This window comes from Pyxicephalus adspersus, chromosome 7 (genome assembly GCF_032062135.1).
Source record: "Pyxicephalus adspersus chromosome 7, UCB_Pads_2.0, whole genome shotgun sequence".
Classification (NCBI taxonomy): domain Eukaryota; kingdom Metazoa; phylum Chordata; class Amphibia; order Anura; family Pyxicephalidae; genus Pyxicephalus; species Pyxicephalus adspersus.
In genome coordinates, this window is record NC_092864.1 from 31,119,756 (window position 1) to 31,139,998 (window position 20,243).

Sequence of the window (20,243 nt, forward strand, 5' to 3'; positions counted from 1 at the left end):
TGGGGGAAATAACACACAATAGGATGGGAGATATGTGGTGGGGGGAAGTAGTGAGGGTTTAAGACAGAAGAAGACGGGTAGGCGAGATTGAAGCGTTGAGTTTTAAGGGCTCTAATAAATGAGCAGAAAGTAGGAGCACGAGTTGGGGCAGCTCTAGAAAGTCTTGGAGCCGTGCATGTGATGAGGTTTTGATAGCGGGAGTCATTAGTACATATTTATACATAGGCTTTCTCTTAATTCTTATAGACATTTGCCTAAAATAAAATCACTTTTTTTTTCTTTCAGGATTCCAGGTGACTTCTGATCTGATAGTATTCCACCATGCCTGAACTCACGGAAAAAGTAACCAAGTCTCTGAATAAAACCACCCCAGGACTGCAGATATGGAGGATAGAGGTGAATGAGTACTACATGACATGATATGGAAACTTGGGATGATTATGTTTAAAGTTCACCTGTGCCCAGACTATGGCCATTGAAGTATTTGCACATTCTTAAGCATTTCTAACCTCTATAGCTGCTTGTATTGTCAAGCTGTTCATTCTTAAGATTTCATAATATAAACTCCACAGTGGCTTTCTGTTAATATTTAACATCAAAAACATCTGCTATGGGATTGCATTACAGGGCTGACTTGTACTAGTATAATAAAGTGAAATAGGGTAAAAGCTAAGATGTGCTTCTGGTATGAAATACGATGATAAATTTTTCCACAATGTTAAAAACTATAGAGGTAAGTTAGGCTTGTTCAGAAAAAGGGAAATTCCTGGACTGTGCATAGTAATGGCACTGGTTAACTTTAAATTTTCAATGTTACCATCTATATTTATTTGTATCACTCCAATGAACATCACAGTTGGTGGGTAAGTCCCACCTACCTAGTACACCATCAGAAAAGATTTGTTCACAATTTTCTCTTACACAGAGCATTTTCCATTGTAACAGCTGTGCACTTTTCAGATACACCGCTAGATGGCAGAACGAGTCACTATTTTCAATAGGAACTGAAAGGATACACCTTGAGAGATACGACCAGCGAATTTCTGACAAATAGATGGGGGAATATTTTTTTCAATAATTTATAAATAGAGCCCTTTGTGTCTGACATTGGCTTGTTGAAATTTTTGAGCTTTTTTTATGCAAAATTACAATATTTGTGGGTTTCATTTCATGACATGCCCAGTTTATATCCTTCTACAGCATTTCAATGGGATTCAATTCATGGATATGACTAGGTTAGTCCATTTCCTCTTTTTGAGCCAATCCTTGGTGGATTTGTTCGTTTTCCCTGGATCATTACTGTGATAAAAGATCCATTTCTAGTTTAACTTTAAGTACACTTTGATATGATGTATAATTCATAGTTAACTCAACGACTGCAAACTTCTAAACCAGCTTTTCTCAATCTTTTTACCATGGGGAAATCCTTGAAGTGACTTTCAGGTTCTTAGGGAACCCCTCCAATAATAACTATACCAACAGCTCACAGTATATTAGTGTGGCGATCAGTAGAAAGAATGCTTCTTCCATTGCTGGCCATTGGAAAGAATGTTACCCTTACAGATAGCCAAAAACATCATTGGTGTCACTTAACCTGACCTGAGAGTCACAAACTGCTCATTGCCCAAGCAACCTCTGGAGGAACCCTGGTTAAGAATCACTGACCATAGCACACTGGCACACTTCCTATGCAGGTTTATTGAGGCAATTTAATTTCTCTTTCATTGTAAATTCGTAATCTTTATCAACAACTGTTGCAAAGGTCATCTGCTGATCCTGCAATTTGTTATTGGAGACATCTCAGTCATCTCTTGGCCAGCATTTGCTGAGCCGGACAGTCCTGGACATATCAGCTGTCATTTTACATTTTATTAGAATATTTTCCTGTCAGTAGAAATGTTTAGTTCACATAGTTTGGCAATCATTTTAAATCCCTTGCTAGACTTCTGGATATCCACATTCTTGATGCTGAGTTCCTTAGAACTCCTTAGCACCCCAGACCCTCGATATCTGTGACTTTAAAAAGTGACGTTCCATCAGGAGGTTCTAATGGTTGGTATGAAATCTAAAACACCCAATGCTGTTTTCTTAGATTAGATGTGGTGGTAAATTTTGGGATGTACCTAAATTTTCAACGTGACAAGTCTGCATTTTCACCACATCACTTTTTTGTTCTGGTATATCACAACTATCTGTAGGAAATGTTTAATGAACAAGCAGTTTAATTAGGTGTACTTCCTTTTCACATGGCTTTATAGGTTACACATAGGATACTTGAATTTTTTAACATACAATATTGGAAATATTGGAAAAATTACCTTCTTAGTCCGACGTTCATTGCTTGAGTACTAAATAAAGGTCAAAGGTGTAACTCAATGAACATTTTTTCCCCAATTTTTTCCTGGTTAATTATGTGATTGTATATTTTTTATTCCTATATTCCTTATCACAGCATTTATATACTGTTTATTTTTACCTACTACACCCACATGGATGCATGTAAATCTATTTCCCTGTATTCATGTTTTTATCTCTCTTCTTTCAGAACATGGAGATGGTTCCAGTCCCGGAGAAGACCTTTGGGAACTTCTTTGATGGAGATTGTTATGTCCTGCTGATGGTAAGTTATACATGTTTATGGGATATAAAAGATTTATTTTATGAAAAGGTAGTACTTATATTGAAGGCAACTTTACAGTGAAAGGGCTGTTTATAGAAACCCCGAAGCTCAAGCTTCAACCTAAATTTCTATAGTATAGAACACTGTTTCCCTACCTTTCTCACAAGGGGGAACCCTTTAATAACTTTTAGGTCTTCAGGGACCCCCTGCTATAATTTATATATTTTCAGCTGACAGTACAGTAGCATGGTGGTCAATGGTAAGAATCTCTTACTTTGCTGGCCATTAGGAAGAATGTTACCTTTACAGATAGCCAAAAGATCATTGGAGTCACTTAAACTGACCTGAGGAACCCCCAGCAACCTTTGGAGGAACCCTGGTTGAATAACACTGGTTTAGATGGTTGTTGAAATGTACTGACTTTCTATATCCAACTAAGGTCTCCTTTCAATTACAATGCATATATCAAATAACTATACTTTGAGATAAAGAGCTTTTGCATATGGTTTCAGACAAATGGTTCAATTCCAATAGCATTATTACCAACCTAAAGAATTCTAATTTTGATGTTTAGTGCAGCCATTCTCAGCCAGAGCACCATTGAACCCTAGGGTGCCTTCAAAGTTTTCTATGGGTTTCTCAAAATGCAGCTAATTAGCCTCCCATTTGATGATGCATCCATAGTTATGGGTCCAACTCCACTTAAAACACCCAGCTCCATGTCTCCAATGATCTTTTTTGGTGTCTATAAATGTGATATTCTTGCCACCACTGTAGGGGGCATTCTTTTCACTTGCCACTGATTTCGGCCTTTTTCCTATTGAGCCCCAATAAATTAATTTTAGAAGTGGTTCCTGAGACTTAAAAATAATTTAAGGGTTCTTCAGGGATTAAAAAGATTGAGAAAGGCTCGTTTAAAGTATTAGCTTTATAAATTATGGTTTGTGTGACATTATGGAAACATTTGTCCCCCCATAATAGAAACTGTTTGACAAAGACATTTAGATGAAGATCACCAGACATTTTTACAATAAAAGCTGCAACTTTTTATTTGTATTAACATGTTAAATTGTGTTTTTATGAGTGATTAGGTCTGTCATACCTCAGGCACATTTATCTATACCACCCTTGAAATCTTTCTGCTTATAGACACACAAGGTCAACAACAACTTCAGCTATGACATCCATTTCTGGGTTGGGAATAACTCCTCCATGGATGAACAAGGAGCAGCCGCCATTTACTCTGTACAGATGGATGATCACCTGGGTGGTGTGGCCGTGCAGCACCGCGAGGTTCAGGGACACGAGAGCGACACATTTAAGGGCTACTTCAAGCAGGGTATCGTGTGAGTATAAAGAACTTGTGCCATTGACTAGCTATTCTGTACTATGTCTACTGCTAAAACTTCTCCAAACATGCCGGAACTCTCTGTGTTTAGTTTAGTCACCGTTTAATGCCGTTGTGTTGCTCAACTTTTTTACTTCTCAGCATACGAGGGGAAACACGTCAATTTGATATTTTTAGTAAAAGTTCACCCTAGAGCAAAATGTGTCCCGCAAGGAAATTTGCGCTGACATTCTGCAGCAACTTCGGGTGGAGCCGAACCTTTTTCATAAAGTCATCACTTGTGAGGAAACCCGGATCTTCCAGTAGGGTCCTGAAACAAAACCACAGTCACTGGAAACACCTTCATCACCAAGAATCAAAAAAGGCCAAATTCATAGCCATGATTATCGTGTTTTGTGACATGAAGGGCGCCATTTTGTCAGAATGGGTTCCAGAAGGCACAACAGGGACCCAACATTATTATAAGGAAGACAAAGCTGAGAGAAGGAGTCAGGAAAAGATGGCAGCAATGTGGGAAATGGTTTCATTCTTCATCAGGACAATGCTCCTTCTCACACAGCAATTTCTGTGACTGACAAACACATTAAACAAACACTTTTCTAAATTGAAATCTGTGATTAAAGGAACACGCTTTGAGTCAGTGGATGCGGAAAAGAAAACAACATCAGATATCAGAAACTGATCTGCTCCACACCTTCCACCAGCGGAAAACAAGACAACATTGGTGCCGAATTGTGAATGTTGAAGGGGTCAAGAATTAGAATTTTCATATCAATAAATGAAAGTTATCATATCAGTCTCATTATTTCATAGACGGACTTCATGTGCTATGTCTAGAGTTGGCTCTTAGGTTATAACTAGCCACTGTTACTGGAATATTTTTAAAGAATGTACTCATTCTGTATAGTATGCAATTTGGTATACATTTTTTTTCAAATGAGTCTCATAAGGCATCATTTATTCAATTCTTTGGAATTATTTATGATATTTACTTATGACTGTCCTTTATAATCTCTCATAGTTATAAAAGTGGTGGAGTAGCATCAGGAATGAAGCAGGTGGAGACAAACACCTACAATGTGAAACGTCTCTTACAAGTCAAGGGAAAAAAGAATGTGTTAGCAGGAGAGGTAAGTCCCCTTAGGATGCACCAAAAGATTGAATCCTGATATTATATTACTGTAAACAGTAGGCGGCGGTGGGGGTGATTTTTAGATACGTTAGACCTTTCTTTCTAACAAGAACCGAGTATAAAATAGTAAGAAGCCAATAAAATAACTTCCATTCTATTTACTTGGTATATATTTTATATATATACAATTGTATTATATTTACTGGAGTTCCATTTTTATGTTTTTTTTGCAGGTGTTCACTGATTGTATTTCATTAAGAGTAGATTTAAATGATCTTATATGATGTTATATTATACATAGGCACAGTTTTAGATAAATTGGGTCAGGTAAGGGTCATATTGTGGGATATTGCAGCCAGTACCTCTAACATGACCCAGCAGAATTCTCTGCTCCCATACATCTTTCTACCTTGGGGAAAGGATATTTACTAAAAGTCTTTAGCAGAAAAGGTAAGCACATAAAAATGGAGGTGAAATGTCTGCTTTATATTGCAAAAAATGTTGCAGAACTAAACTGACAAGATGGCTCTGTTTACCTAGGTGCCCCTTGACTGGAACAGCTTCAATACCGGGGACGTGTTCTTGGTGGATCTGGGAAAGTTAATCATCCAATGGAATGGACCTGAAAGCAACAGAATGGAGAGACTGAGGGTACCGGGGTTTTTTTAATTCACATATTTCAGGGCTTCTTCGTTTTGGCATAAACAGGAATGTATAAAATGCAGGAGCCTTCTAGGATGGATCTAATAGTCAGACTACAGGAAATTGAAATGCAGTTGGTTATTGCTTTGTCTATCCCATGCGTGTGTGGTGAATCCCCTGACTTTGTGTGGTTTATAATTTTTTTTAAATTCAAATAACAGTAATGCCATGTACAGCCTTTGTAACTGGTCAGATAGTCTTTAGGGCCATCAATTTGCAAGATTGGGTAACATGGGACACTTTCTACAAATAGGTTGGGCTCACAGTAGCTGTGTTTTGGAGCTTTTGGCATAACTAACATTTTTTTTGTAGGAGAGATACCTTTTTTGTTCAAAATTTGATAAAATGAGTAATGTGATACTGCCCATATATTTATCTGATCAAATGATGAAATGGCTTTGATCTCATACAATTGATATAAATGTATACATTAAGGAGGAAATAGTACTTCATTGCCCAAAATGCAGATCGATCCAGCACTAAACTCATCTTAAGCTCCTGCAATTACAACCAATCAGCATTAGTTTTTCTATTATATTTTTCTTTTCTTTATGAAATATTGGTAAAATTAATTATTCTGTAGTGAATTCAAAAATTTCCTATTCATTGCAGGGGATGAACCTGGCAAAAGACATCCGAGATCGGGAACGTGGAGGGCGTGCAAATGTTTTCGTGGTGGAAGGTGACGATGAAGAAGCAACACCCAAGCTGATGCAAATCCTGACAAATGATCAAGTATTGGGACCAAGGAAGTTGATTAAACCTCCTGTAGATGATGATGTGGTGGATAGCAAGGCCAAGGGAGCTATCAAGTTGTATCAGTAAGTAGCTAGAGAATAACAGTAGACACATTTAGCACAGCTGAATGCATTAAATTACATGATGACTATTAAACATTTGCTCCGGTCAGCTAATATTTGCCCATTCAGATGTCTGTTGACCTTCCTTTGTTTCTACTGAAGGAAAAAAGTTCACTTCATTCAAGAAGTGAAACGGTAACAAGGCTTTATGGACCTCCTTGTAGATCCACAGCCTTGGGTGTATGCCGGCTTCCAGGTCTAGGAGCGTAAGTTGATCAGCCTCATTCAGACCTTTGCAGAACCCAAAAAATCTAGTCTGATGTTTTCTAGCCAAGCCTACTTAGAGAAAAGTTGATTGTTGAGGATGAATTTTTCTTGCCCATTATTGTTTTGCCCCTGGGACAAGTCGTCCCCACAGTGCTCCCCCTCTCTCTTACTTAACCTAAGTTTGCATCCTTTAGCTTGCATGCAAAGACCTCTGATATGTAAAATCTTTAGATGACTATGGTTATTCATGTAATTATGTGATTGCATGCGCTGCGTAACTTGTTGGCGCTTCACAGTTTATTAATAATGATAGTTTTACCCAATAGAGAAGTTTACTTTTTCTTTATTGGTAATGCACGAATGAACTGGAAAGAGGTCCTTAGGAACCCTTTACTAGTTCACCTTTGGTGTTCATTTTTGTGAATTGGCTAACTGTGAACATTGTAATCCTGAATCCAGTGTTGCTGCCGCCATATAGAAAGCCTCTAGTAGTAAGGCACAGAACTTTGAGAGCTGAGAGTCCCTACTTTGAACACCTTTCTGCTATAGGGTCATTTAGAGGAGCAAATTTAACTGCCCCAGAGGAACTTTGGACGCCAGGAGTCAACTCTGATCTGTAGTTTTCCCAGCAGCAGTGTTAGTATTATATCAAATAGCCTTGTTGTTTTTTTATGTAAAATATCCTATTCCTTTTGTTCACAGAGTAACAGATTCCAATGGAAACCTGATGGTTCAGGAAGTGGCTACCCAACCCCTGACCAAGGACTTGTTACAACACGAGGTAAGTTCTCCAGACGTCCAGCTGTCCTTTGGTGCACCGAGGAGATCATGACAGCAGACAATGTTCATAAAACAATAACATAACAATAAAAATCCCCATGGATAAGTTCACATAAAGGTCAAGGCTGTTGAGAAGCACAGACCCGTGACTTAACATGTAAATGAATGCCTCGTCTCTTCACCGTGCAATAAGAGACTCCAACAAATGAATTTGTTAGAAGGGCAGAAAATATTTAGTTGTTTGCAATAAATATCCCACCAAATAAACTGTGACAAGGTATCAACTTGCCTCGTGTTATAAAAGTGTAACTTCTTCCCCCATCATTTCATCTTATATTGACCACTTCTGTCCCCACACAAAGGGGTAAAAGAAAAAAAAAAGAGTTACAGGTTCCTAATCCAATGGAAAAATTAGTTGTCAAAAGTTGTAAGATTTAGAAATAATTTTTTTTTACTTGTATTGATTGCAGTTAACCAAAACAACCTTGTCACCCCAAGCTGAAGCTCTTCAAATACCCCAAGCAGAAGGTCTCCAAATACCCCGAGCGAAAGCTCTTCACATACCCAGAGCTGAAGCACTGCAAATACCCCAAGCTAAAGCTCTTGAAATACCCTCCAGCGGAAGCTGACCAAATACGCTGAGCTAAAGCTCTCCAAATACCTCAAGCTGAAGCTCTCCAAATAACCCGAGTGGAAACTCTCCAAATACCCCGAACGGAAACTCTCCAAACACCTATTTTTTTTTTTTTTTTTTAAGAACAAAGTTTGTCCCTAGTACTTTGTAAATGCATTCCACATTCTATGGCTTCATCTTAGGTATATTTACAACACGCTTCTATTGACTTGAACTGAAGCATTTGGAAAGCTTTAGGAGTTCCTGGCACCTACTGGAAGTTGCAGCAAAGATCTAATTTCACCCAAATTTTTACTCACAATGTAAAGTACAGGTATTGGCTTTGCAAAGTTCTTGAAGAGCTTAATTAAGGCAGCACAAGAGCCTGTTCTGTACTCTCCTGAAGTTGGGCCAACTTGGGCCAAGTTGAAGAACTGGGCCATTACATTCATTACAAACAACATCTTATCAAACTAATAATGGGTTTGCATAGTAACCTAATGTCTCCTATTATGTCCTGGGCAGGATTGCTATATCTTGGACCAAGGAGGAATCAAGATCTTTGTGTGGAAAGGAAAAAATGCTTCAAAGGAGGAGAGGAAGCAAGCCATGCCACGTGCCTTAGTAAGTACACCCACCGCAGAAATGTCATCATCTGCCCAGTGTTATGTCCCTCCTATGAGGAGGATACAAAAGAGCAAAATCACATATATATTGTAGTCTAGTTTGAACCTTTTTTTTTTGCAAAATAGAAAAAAACAGATGCAATAAAAGCTTTTAGCTGAAGTTTATTTATCTCTTACCTAAAGCAGACCTATTACTGAGAGATAATGTAAGCTGCCATTGCTGACCTGGTTCTGAAAAATTCAACTTGCCTAGTTGGTGTTCCGATGGTTGGTGGTCTTCTTTAATCTTCATTTACAGAACTGTAAGCACTTGGTTTAGTGTTGTCAAAATCTATTACGACACCTAGCCAAATGATTTCTTTGGCAATTGATAACATTTAAAGAACATTGGCACGTTAATCATTTCATGGTAGTAATTTGTAGCAGTAATAAATCTGCCCTTCAAAGCTGAAGTTTATTCTGTATATATTTTACTTTACTTGTCCTTCCTTTTGCTCCCTTATCAATATTCTAAAGAAAATATATAAAACTTTTCAGTTTTCATTAAACACCTTTTTTTTTTATTTAGTGATGTAATTTCAGAGTCAATCTGCTTCCTCTTCAATGCAGGCAGATCTTAATATGTGGGGTCTAACTGCTGGGTGCTGTATAAAGTTTTCCGAAAGCATCACAGCACCCTGCCACCTCCCAAGAGCCCTCGGTCTGATACAATCAGTAGGATGGTTTTTGGCAGGAGTAATACAAATATTGAAATTCCTTGATGGGTGGATGTTGATCTGGAGGAGTGGGCATTCCTAGGCAGGGTACATTAGCATGCAGCTATCCCAAGATAACACTCACATGTATTAATAATATTACACAGTATTTACATAGCGCCAACATATTACACAGCACTTTACAAAGTTCATAGTCATGTCACTAACTGTTCCTTAAAGGGGCTATCTAATGTCCCTACCATAGTCATATGTCATTACCACAGCCTAAGGTCAATTTAGGGGGAAGCCAATCAACTTAGTCAGTTAGCTGGTCAAGATTCAAACCTGGGACTTAGCACTGCAAAGGCCAGAGTTCTAATCTCTGAGCCACCATGCTGCCACCATGTAATGCTGACTCTCCATGATTAAAAAGATGAAATCAAATAGGGTGGACCTATTGTTGTTGGTAGATCATTTTAAAAGTAGCTTGCAAGCCAAAAAAGTGTGGGCACCCCTGGGCTAGATGATACTGGATGTCCTCCAGCCAGGAAATAAGGAGGGTCTCGGACTTGCTTCTATCGTACACAGCTGGAGAAGGGAATAAGAAAATTGGCTTAGCAGTTGGAATTAGATGAGGCCTATCTGCTATCTGTGGGCACTTTGGTTTAGTTTCCAAACCGAAAATCACAGCAAAGGCATTGTTTGTTTTCTTCACAGAATTATATCAAAGCAAAGAACTACCCCAGCTCCACCAACGTTGAGGTGGAAAACGATGGTTCGGAGTCTGCTGTGTTTAAACAACTCTTCCAGAAATGGACCACAAAGGACCAGACTGTTGGAATGGGAACAACACATACTGTTGGTAAAATAGGTAAGTCTGAGGAAGGTGGTACTGGCAAGCTGAAACTAAAAGCACTTTTGACAATTGTCCACTAGGTGGCAGAACAAGTCATTGTTTTAATAGGAGACCTGTACAGCCATACAACCATATATCAGCGATTTTCAGAGGGATTGACTGGGGGAATAATTTATAAATAGAGCCCCCTAGTAAAGTGAGGAGTTGGACAATATTTTCTTAGCTGTCCATGCTTTCCTATCATAATGAAGACCACCTTACCAATTCTTGTATGGCTGTCACAAGAACAATAATAAAACCCCAGCAGTGGGTAGGTGGGTTCTGGACAAATGTGTGGGCCAAGCTGACAAGCTGACTTCAGGAGCAGATTCTTTGACTTTCCTAAGCAAGAACAATTCACCAAGACCATTCCATACTGCCTAAATCCAGGATCCATCATCCCTTCCTAAAGCAATTTTTGTGATTTTAAATAAAACTAATTTTCTTAACTCTAATGGAAAAAAATGAGCCATATAAAAAAAAACCCAACAAATGGTTATTGTTTTTGAAACAGCCGTCAAAGAACAACCTGTAAACATTCACATTCACTTGTCTGTTAATTGCATTGCTCTAGGTCTGCATACAGTATTAAAATACAATCCATATTATATTATTTTTAACCCATTATCTAAATCTTTATATTCTTTTAGCCAAAGTGGAGCAAGTGAAGTTTGATGCCATGCTCATGCATGCCAAGCCAGAGGTAGCTGCACAGCATAAGATGGTTGATGATGGATCAGGAGAGGCCGAGGTGAGAATAGATTGTCATATATTTTTTTATTGTATGTAGAATATCTGTATCTATTTCCCATATTGTAACACATGCAGTATTGGTTATGTAATGATAAAAATGCATTGTGCATAGCAATCAATCATATGGTTACTTCTAATTCCAACTTTCACTGGAAGTTTGCTGCAATCAGACTGATGAGCAGCACTCACATCTATTGCTGCAGTGAGGGAAGGGAATGTAGCATTTCCATGCTCATATATGATTTTCATGTATACAGAATTCTTTGCTTTGGTCTTTCGGTAACATTCTACTTCCTGTCCTCACAGGTCTGGAGAATTGAGAATCTGGAACTGGTACCTGTAGAGAAACAATGGCTGGGGCATTTCTACGGAGGTGACTGTTACCTCATTCTGTACAAGTACCTTGTCAATAACAAGTATCATTACATCCTCTACATCTGGCAGGTGAGCTCATTTAGAGTAACAATGGCTGGCATGGATGATGTTCAGAGAGTGTCAGTCACTAAATTTAGGGAAATTTAGATCATTACTCTATTCCAATCAGTTGTCACATTATCCCACATTTCCACTGATGGAGAAAGTTGACTTTTATTGTTTTAATACACTTTATATAATATGTTTTATCTAATAATATATATAGTTGAATATAAACCGAGGTAAAGCCAACAGTGGGCCCGTGTAGAAGTGACTTGAGGTCCCCTCAGGCATTGACACTTGTCAGTGCTTAGATAACTCTAATTAAAGCACACTCACCCGCCATGTTTATACTTTCATAGGGTCGCCACGCCAGTAAAGATGAGATTGCAGCTTCGGCCTATCAGGCTGTAGCCATAGACCAGCAATACGGAGGAGAGCCAGTTCAAGTACGCGTATCTATGGGCAAGGAACCCTCACACCTTATGGCCATATTTAAAGGAAAGATGGTGGTGTACGAGGTAAGAGACATTCTGCAGAATGATATATGATGTAATACTGTGTTAGGATGAACAAGTAACCATTATTATTATTATTACACAGTATTTATATAGTGCCCAAATATTACGCAGCGCTGTACAAAGTCCATAGTCATGTCACCAACTGTCCTTAAAGGGGGCTCACAAATGTCAAATGTCCCTACTATAGTCATATGGTAATGTCTTTATGTATGTTAATGTATGTGAACCTTTAATACAGCCTAGGGTAAATTTTTTGGGGAAAATAACCTAACTGCATGTTTTTTGGAATGTGGGAGGAGACCCACGCTAACATGGGGGGAACCTGCAAACGTCATGCAGATAGTGTCCCTCATCAATTTGAACCCTTGAATCAGAACCCAGACTCTCCTTGTGCCACAACAATCTCTCCTCCTTGAGAAACTAACCAATATCAACTATATTGCGACTACGTCTTTCATATATCCCAGAGGAAGCCAGAAATGCGAAACAAGACGGGTTACAAGACACTTAGCACATAGTACATTAACACATAGATGTCAAATGTATGGTTGATAAATACACACCCCATGACTTTAAAATGGGGCCTGGGCAAAATCTTGAATTCTTGTATCTTTCACGCTGCAATATTCACAATATGTGAGTATTTATTAGCCAAAATAAAACTTTCCTTCTTTGTATTTGTATTATCATTTATTTTAAAGGATGCCTATCTTAGAGTATTTAAGAGAAACTGGGAGGCCAACAACTATACTTACTTATTTTTAAATCATTTTAATGCACTATTTTTTCTAAAAGGTCCTTATGAGTAAAATTAGTTATAATTTTATTTACATATTAAATATGTCAGAAAATATTAATTAACTTCTGATGAAATGTTTATAGGTTTCTGTTACATAAAATGTAAAAATACCAGATCCAACAGGTAATAAACTATATTACAAGGGAGGGAATTAGAAAAACTGCAGCATATAGGTCATTGTTTTATTATGGACATAGTTCCACTTCAAACATACAGGATTATTGATGCCAGTTGCCTGTAGTTAAGCTTTCATTTAATACAGCATAATAAAGTATTTTTTCCTTATCCAGGGTGGTACCTCCCGCGCCAGCAGCGATGAGACTCCTCCTGAGATCAGACTGTTCCATGTGCATGGAACCAATGAGTACAACACCAAGGCTTTTGAAGTGTCGGTACGGGCATCATCCCTGAACTCCAATGATGTGTTTGTGCTGAAGACAAAGGGAGCATGTTATATCTGGTGCGGAAAGGTAAGAAAATATCCCGAAAAGTTGTGCTGGCTGGATCCTTGTCTTCCTGGTAAAAGAAGAGTCTAAGCTGATTTTTAATAGTCCTTTAGGAAGTGTTCAGTAATTTTATTATAACCTTTATTATGTTTAGGGTTAAACTTTGTTTTTTCTTTTTTTAATATTATTCAGGATAGTATAGGATATTGCAAATGCAGAATTAATTTTTTACATTTATTTAACTATTCTTAGCTGCTGTGTCCAAAATGCCAGTTGTCTATAAAGGTGAAATGAGCCAACGCCAAAATGTTACAAAAGCTGCAAGGTGGAAAGCTTTCACAATTTTGGTTGTCCTGAACTAAAATTTAATACACTTTGTGTCTTTTGCAGGGCTGCAGCGGTGATGAGAGAGCCATGGCTAAGACTGTGGCTGATCTGATCTCCAGGGGTGAGAAGGTGGTTGTGGCTGAAGGCCAGGAACCCTCTGAGTTCTGGTTGGCTCTGGGGGGCAAATCACAGTATGCTAACAACAAGAGGTAAATATCTGCCCCCACCTAATTAGCGTATGGGAACCAAAAGTCTAGACAAATTTTACTTGGTATCCCCAGGCTTAGGTGGTAAGAATCATGGGAAGCTGTGACCAAACAAACTAATGCTGGCCATTGCAGTCCTACTGAAGGAAGAACTAACCCAGTTGCTCTAGGCAAGTATAAAAAAAACAAACTAGCACCAAGCATCAAGAAAAGGTCAACTTTTAGATTTCATGCTTTGATAGATGACGTACATCTTAAACTACAAGCAATACAAATGGGAAAACTGTGCTAAAGTAATCAGCAAAAACCATCACAGCATTCTTGGTCATGAAACAAAATTAATCATATGTCAGTTTTAGAATACTTGAAAGTCATATAAGCCCCTTCTGTTGCTTATCTCCCCTATATGTTGTAAAGTTAATCTGGGGTTTATTTAGTTTGAACTTCATTGGACAATCTGAGCTTTAGTAATCCCTCTGTCTAAGGGTAGCAAATGAAAGAACAGATACAAACAATGACAAAGGAAGAGGAGAGAACCCTGTCCATATGAGTTTAGATTTAGGCTGAAATGTCTGGATTATAAATATTTAATTGAACTCTTCAAGGTTCTTAATGGTATGCATCATTTGCATTCTTCACATTCAGGAGGAGAGCTCTAACATTAAGTTATTCTGGGAGCAAATGCTAAACACTGGGCTTTTCTTGGTGCCTGGTGGCTGCAATTTGTTTTTAATACTGTCTCAAAGCAACTAAATCAGTTCTGCTTTCAGAGTAGCACAATAAATGAACACCAAACCAAAGGAATAAATGAAAGGTGGTTTATTGGGAAGCTGCAGCATTTTCTAAGACTTTGCCTCGTTGCAGATTGCAGGAAGAAACCCTCGACATTACCCCTCGCCTCTTTGAATGCTCAAACAAGACAGGAACCTTTATTGCCGATGAAATTGCAAACTTTAATCAAGATGACCTTAATGAAGATGATGTGTTTTTATTGGATGCCTGGGATCAGGTGAGAGAGACAGGAGTTAATGGTTTCCATGAGGTGGTGGCAGTAACATGCAGCCACCAATGGTGGAAACTGGTAAAAGGTAAATTCTTATTGGTTGATTTGGTTTTCCCCATTCACCCATTGAGTAGCTTTATAGACCAAAATCAAACTGCAGAAAGGAAAATATTCTTTGGAGTTTAAACCGTTTAATATATTTAAGCACTTCAAACAAATTTAGCCTTCAGTTCCATTTTGTTTTCCAGTGCCTTGAGGATAAATATTGTTCTGTTTCAATTGAGCTTGTCTGTATCCCCTCTGTATTGGCAGTGTATTATGGCTATGTGTTATTTATTGTATAGTTAAGTCAGTTAAGGTCTCTACACTCCCCGGAGGAAGCCACACAGTGACATGTGTCCGCAACAAGAGATAACTGCGTTCCCCTAAACAATTATTCCCCACAATTGTCACTTTAAACCATTATATACTTTTCTATATTTAATTTCAGCCACATTTTGCCTAGAATCACCAGTAAAATGTATTTTTTTTTGCCTAAAGTCTAAAGTTTTTTGTTGTGTACATTGACCATGACAGGGCTTGGCAATTAATATAAATTTGGGTTACTTTTTTTGTATAATTAACTATGCTCGTAGTTCATTTAGCACATGCAACAACCGGTTATGGGCTCAGCACAGGTAATAAAATGGGCATTAAACATTAAATATGCATAAAAAAGATATATTACACTTTTAAAATACAACTTTCAAATGTCATTTCTAGACATGAATAAGTGAAACAGCTATATGTGCATTAATGTACCCCCAGGTTTTCTTGTGGATTGGAAGAGGGACAAATGACACAGAAAGGTCTCAGGCTGCTGTGACAGCTCAGGAATATCTGAAGACTCACCCTGGAGGACGAGACATCAACACCGCAATCATCATCGTGAAGCAAGGGTTTGAACCCCCCACTTTCACTGGCTGGTTCCACGCCTGGGATCCATACAAGTGGGAGGTATTTGATTTACAACTACAGAGCCATACCTACCAACCAAAGGGTGCTTATGTAATATCTATGAAGGAGCCCTCACAATATCTATCCCCATGGCTGCTAATTTTTAATAGTGGGTATAATTTATTTGGGTTAGTGTGCTAAATTAGGAGGTAAGCAGCAGACTGCAGCAGTAAAAATGATGCAACCTGTCAAGTGAACCAAAAACCTACAACGACTGCTAGAGAGCCCTTTTCTCTGCCTGTGCCTATTTTCTAAGCTTTGTTCATGCCCGCCATGGGGTTACAGTGTTACTGCTTCCTTAAGCAAATTAACTGTTGCCTCGGGGGAGATGTTCCATGTAACTTTTATATCCAGCAGCCCCAAAGAGAATAGTTTAGGGTGGAAATACCAGTGCTTCTCACTGCCCCCAGATGTCAAATGTACAGATGCTATTTAGGAACTAGCGCTGCTGTGCAAGTGACACAAAGGCTAACCAAGTGCCAGCTGCTGCAACCCATGTGGGATCAGTCAATCCCGAAGCAGGGCTGAGCCTGACTTAACTGGGAGCTGTCTTACTGTGACTTCACTATACAATGAATATCATCATGTTTATCAATGTAAATTAAAAGAATTACTTTTGGAGACAGTTCAAAAATCTATTGCATAGCTGAGCATGGCTGTAGCTGTACCCCTATTGGCATACCCAGGACCCCCTGTGCCTTTTAGTTAACAGACTGAGATCCTGCTGCTCCACCTCCTCCCGTTGGCACATGGTTTGTATTGTAATGCAGGAAATTGTTGTCTGGAATCTATAGTTCTTCTTCCTCGGGGTTCCCTAAGGCTATACATGACTTGGCTGAGTCCAGTGGGGAGAGGAAATTAGATAATGTGATATGTGAACACATTTGGTCCAAACAGGTGTTTTGTCCACCACTTTGCTTCTGTATGGTCTTTATATTAACCTCTATGCTGGTAATAAAATTGGTCAATTTTGGGTATAGTTGGACCTAAAATTTGGCAATTTGCTAATTTAACCCTCCTTCTAATAACCCAATACCTCCAGTAAGATATACGTACCTTATCTTATACTACTGTGAACCCTTGCCCTGCTCCAGAGCTTCCAGGTCTAAGAGAGCACTTGGTCTTTCTCTGTACCAATGCTAAATTGCAATGAATACACTTTTGCTTGGGTGGAGCATTGACATCCTTCACCCCCAGGTAATCTCTGTCACAGGAATTTACCCGGAGGGGACAGTATAATTGGGGAGTCAGATAGGGAGTAAAGGTCGGAGGCCTGCCTGTGGCTGTTAGGAAATACTGTCCCCTTGCTCTATATGGGTGACAGTAATTAAACTTCTGGAAGATAAGTGGGGAAACAAACAAATAATGTAGCTGACCAACTGCTGCCTGTTTCAAAAATATGTGAATGTGTTTATTCATCCTGCTCACTTACTGTAATGAAAAGTCTGACGGCTTATTCTTCACCATTTACAGAACACAAAATCTTATGAAGAACTGAAAGCCGAACTGGATGATGCAGACACAATTGACCGGATCTCGTCAGTAAGTACAAAGCAGGGCAATATACAGCATGTTCTATTTAGCTAGAAAAATGATCCAAGAAAACTAATGAAAAATGAAACAGCTCTAAACTGCTGTCATATATATATATATATATATATATATATATATATATTTTAAACAGAAACATTTTCTAGAATGTCACATAATGTGTGCTTTTGTTCTCAATTTAGGAGTTCTCTAACAGTAAACTGGATTCCTTCAATGCCCAGACAAACTTGGGCTCTTTTGTTCTAGCCACATACCCAGCTGAAGTCCTGATAAACAAGACCCCAGATGATCTGCCGCCAGGTGTGGACCCCACTAACAAAGAGGTAATAAAAGAACAATTGAACTTCAGAGTTATTCTTTAGCCTAGCAATACTGAATTGTACCTGTGCTGCTTTAAAAGTAAATTTGTCCTGAGGGAAAATCAACAATCTTTCCTTCTGTAAATTCTGTTTGCCCGGTGGTCATGCTAATCCAGTGAGTTTAAATTGAATACTGAAACTCAATGTAGCTCTGTTATTGGAGGAGAGATAGTCACGTGACTGTGACTCTGATAAGGCATCACCAGGCTTTCCTTCCTTTTTTTTTTTTTTTTTATACAGCTGAACCCAATTAGCACCTTTAAGTAGCCTTCTCTTGTGTAGTGTCACTTAGTACTTGAAACAACCCTCCTCTGCTGTGTTTATACTTAACTCTGTGCAAACCCCAAAACTTGCTCCATGTCTCTTCCGCTATACTAAGCTAGTCTCCTGAAGAACATTTCTAACTTTTGTTATCAGCTCTCCTCTGACTCAATAAATACAATAAATTATAAACCTCAGCTCCTTTGTATTGTGCAGCACAGCATTAGCACAGGGGTATAACCCTGTATTAGCATAATTCAATGACCTGTTTAGTGTCTCCAATGAGTGGGATCTATGTATAAATTAACACTGTCAGCAAATCAGAAACTTCAGCAGAGACAGGATTTTCTTCTCACACACTGTACCATCATATAGATATTCCTGGGAAGGCTGTATTTGCATGCAGACCAAACTAGCAAACGGCCACACAATTAACTAACAGGTGAATAACAGGACCACATCTAACGAGAGGAGTAGGCTGGAAGATCCTTGTAGTTCATCAGACAGGAAATAAGGCAGATTGCTATTGCATCCAATGCTTGTGGTGTGAAAGTCACAGAATGTAGGGGAAAATGGGATTACCTGGTTTCACACAGGAGCGATCAATATACAAGCAATTTCCCAGCTATATGTTACTTTATAGAGGTGAGCAGATATTACTACTGCAAACTCTACATCGCAAATTGTAGTATGTCAACTCTGTATAAAGGAGTGTGATTGGAGGAAAGGTCAATCACGATTGATTTTTATCCTCTGGAATGCAATGCCCATGTGTAGCACACTGCAGAGACCCCACCACAAAGTCATAGCATGAACGAACCTCTTACTGAGATAACAGCAGGTGAAGCAAGGACAGGGTACCTAAATCTGTGTTCTCTCTTTCAGGAATACCTCTCCAAAGAGGATTTCGAAAGATTATTTGGAATGTCTCATTCTGAATACAAGGCTTTACCTGAATGGAAAAAACAAAACCTCAAGAAAGGGAATGGACTCTTCTGATCAAACTATCTTAGCCTTTTTCCCTTTTTTTAAACGTATCCATTCATCCACTGACTACGCCAGGAACAATCGGACTGCAGAAGTGGATGTTCCAGACTTATGCATCTAAATCTGGAGTGTTTTTACAGAAAGATAAAATTGTACTGTTCTATAATGTGTAAAATTTTTCACTGCTTTATATCATTTAAAGCTTGGATTCAAAATAAGAAAATATGTGTATTCTTATTGAAATCTTGGTGTGATCCTTGTAATTCTTCCAGCTCTGTTGCAGGAGTTTTCTATAATAAAGACCAGACAGTGCTGCTCTCTTTCTTTGTGAAAGGTGATGGGTCTTGTATCCGCTCCTCTCAAGTTTTTTGCAGGGAGCCTGTAATGGGTGGAGAGGCTGGGTCCCTCTCACTCTTATCTCACAAAGCCCTCCCAGACTACTCCCTAAACAGTTGGTCTTCTAAGCATCCAATAATGGGGTTACCATAAGAATGCAATAGTGCCAACACAGGATCCAGCACCTTGTGCAACAACTGTGGTGACATATGCCCAAGGGAAGGACCAATGGCAGACATAGCAAACATTGGCCCTGTGTAGAACCTACTTGCAGCCGCAGTAGGAGCCTTGTCCAGCTGCACACTTTACACCACCCCTGGGTAGGACCGCAGGTTAGTTTGCATACAAACTGCTGATGGACAAATGCAAATAAATATCTCTGATATAGAGAGAGAACAACAGATCTGGTCAATTGCATCTGTCCGACTATAAACACTTAGATACAAGCCTTAACAACAAAGCTAACTTTTAAAAGCACAAAATCCAGAAGGCACCATACATGTAATCTACTGCACGATAGCCACTACTAGCTCATCCTTGCCACAACCAGTGGGTTCAGATATTGAACTCCAAATTCCAGGATTAAGATGGCTGTGCTGGAGAGTCACATATTGGATGCAAAACCATCAGTATCCGTGCACAGAACATTTTTGATTGAAGGAAAAAGTCCATTCTTTTAGGACACTGTAGAAAAAACAGACATGGTGGTAATGAGAGATGTTATTCAGGGTTGCCTACAGTTTTGTTGGCATTCAGCCCTATCTGTAGATGGCAGTATAACAAAAATGACTTCTCATGAATGAGAA

The 20,243-nt window shown here is 38.8% G+C and overlaps 1 protein-coding gene across 3 annotated transcripts in view; it reads left to right on the forward strand.

Moving 5' to 3' along the window:
• The window catches only part of VIL1 (villin 1), a 39,745-nt gene extending 20,330 nt beyond the window's left edge, over positions 1-19,415 (forward strand). For all 3 annotated transcript variants that reach the window (XM_072417995.1, XM_072417994.1, XM_072417993.1), the window contains exons 2-20: positions 286-396; positions 2,546-2,620; positions 3,770-3,966; positions 4,990-5,098; positions 5,641-5,751; positions 6,415-6,623; positions 7,572-7,650; positions 8,788-8,886; positions 10,301-10,454; positions 11,129-11,229; positions 11,538-11,675; positions 12,008-12,166; positions 13,256-13,435; positions 13,802-13,947; positions 14,809-14,953; positions 15,755-15,943; positions 17,417-17,485; positions 17,677-17,817; positions 19,000-19,415. In XM_072417995.1, the coding sequence (XP_072274096.1) occupies positions 322-396; positions 2,546-2,620; positions 3,770-3,966; positions 4,990-5,098; positions 5,641-5,751; positions 6,415-6,623; positions 7,572-7,650; positions 8,788-8,886; positions 10,301-10,454; positions 11,129-11,229; positions 11,538-11,675; positions 12,008-12,166; positions 13,256-13,435; positions 13,802-13,947; positions 14,809-14,953; positions 15,755-15,943; positions 17,417-17,485; positions 17,677-17,817; positions 19,000-19,113 (2,490 nt within the window). In that variant the 5' untranslated portion in view covers positions 286-321 and the 3' untranslated portion in view covers positions 19,114-19,415. The remainder of the gene's footprint in view (positions 1-285; positions 397-2,545; positions 2,621-3,769; positions 3,967-4,989; positions 5,099-5,640; positions 5,752-6,414; positions 6,624-7,571; positions 7,651-8,787; positions 8,887-10,300; positions 10,455-11,128; positions 11,230-11,537; positions 11,676-12,007; positions 12,167-13,255; positions 13,436-13,801; positions 13,948-14,808; positions 14,954-15,754; positions 15,944-17,416; positions 17,486-17,676; positions 17,818-18,999) is intronic.
• Positions 19,416-20,243: the final 828 nt, after the last annotated feature.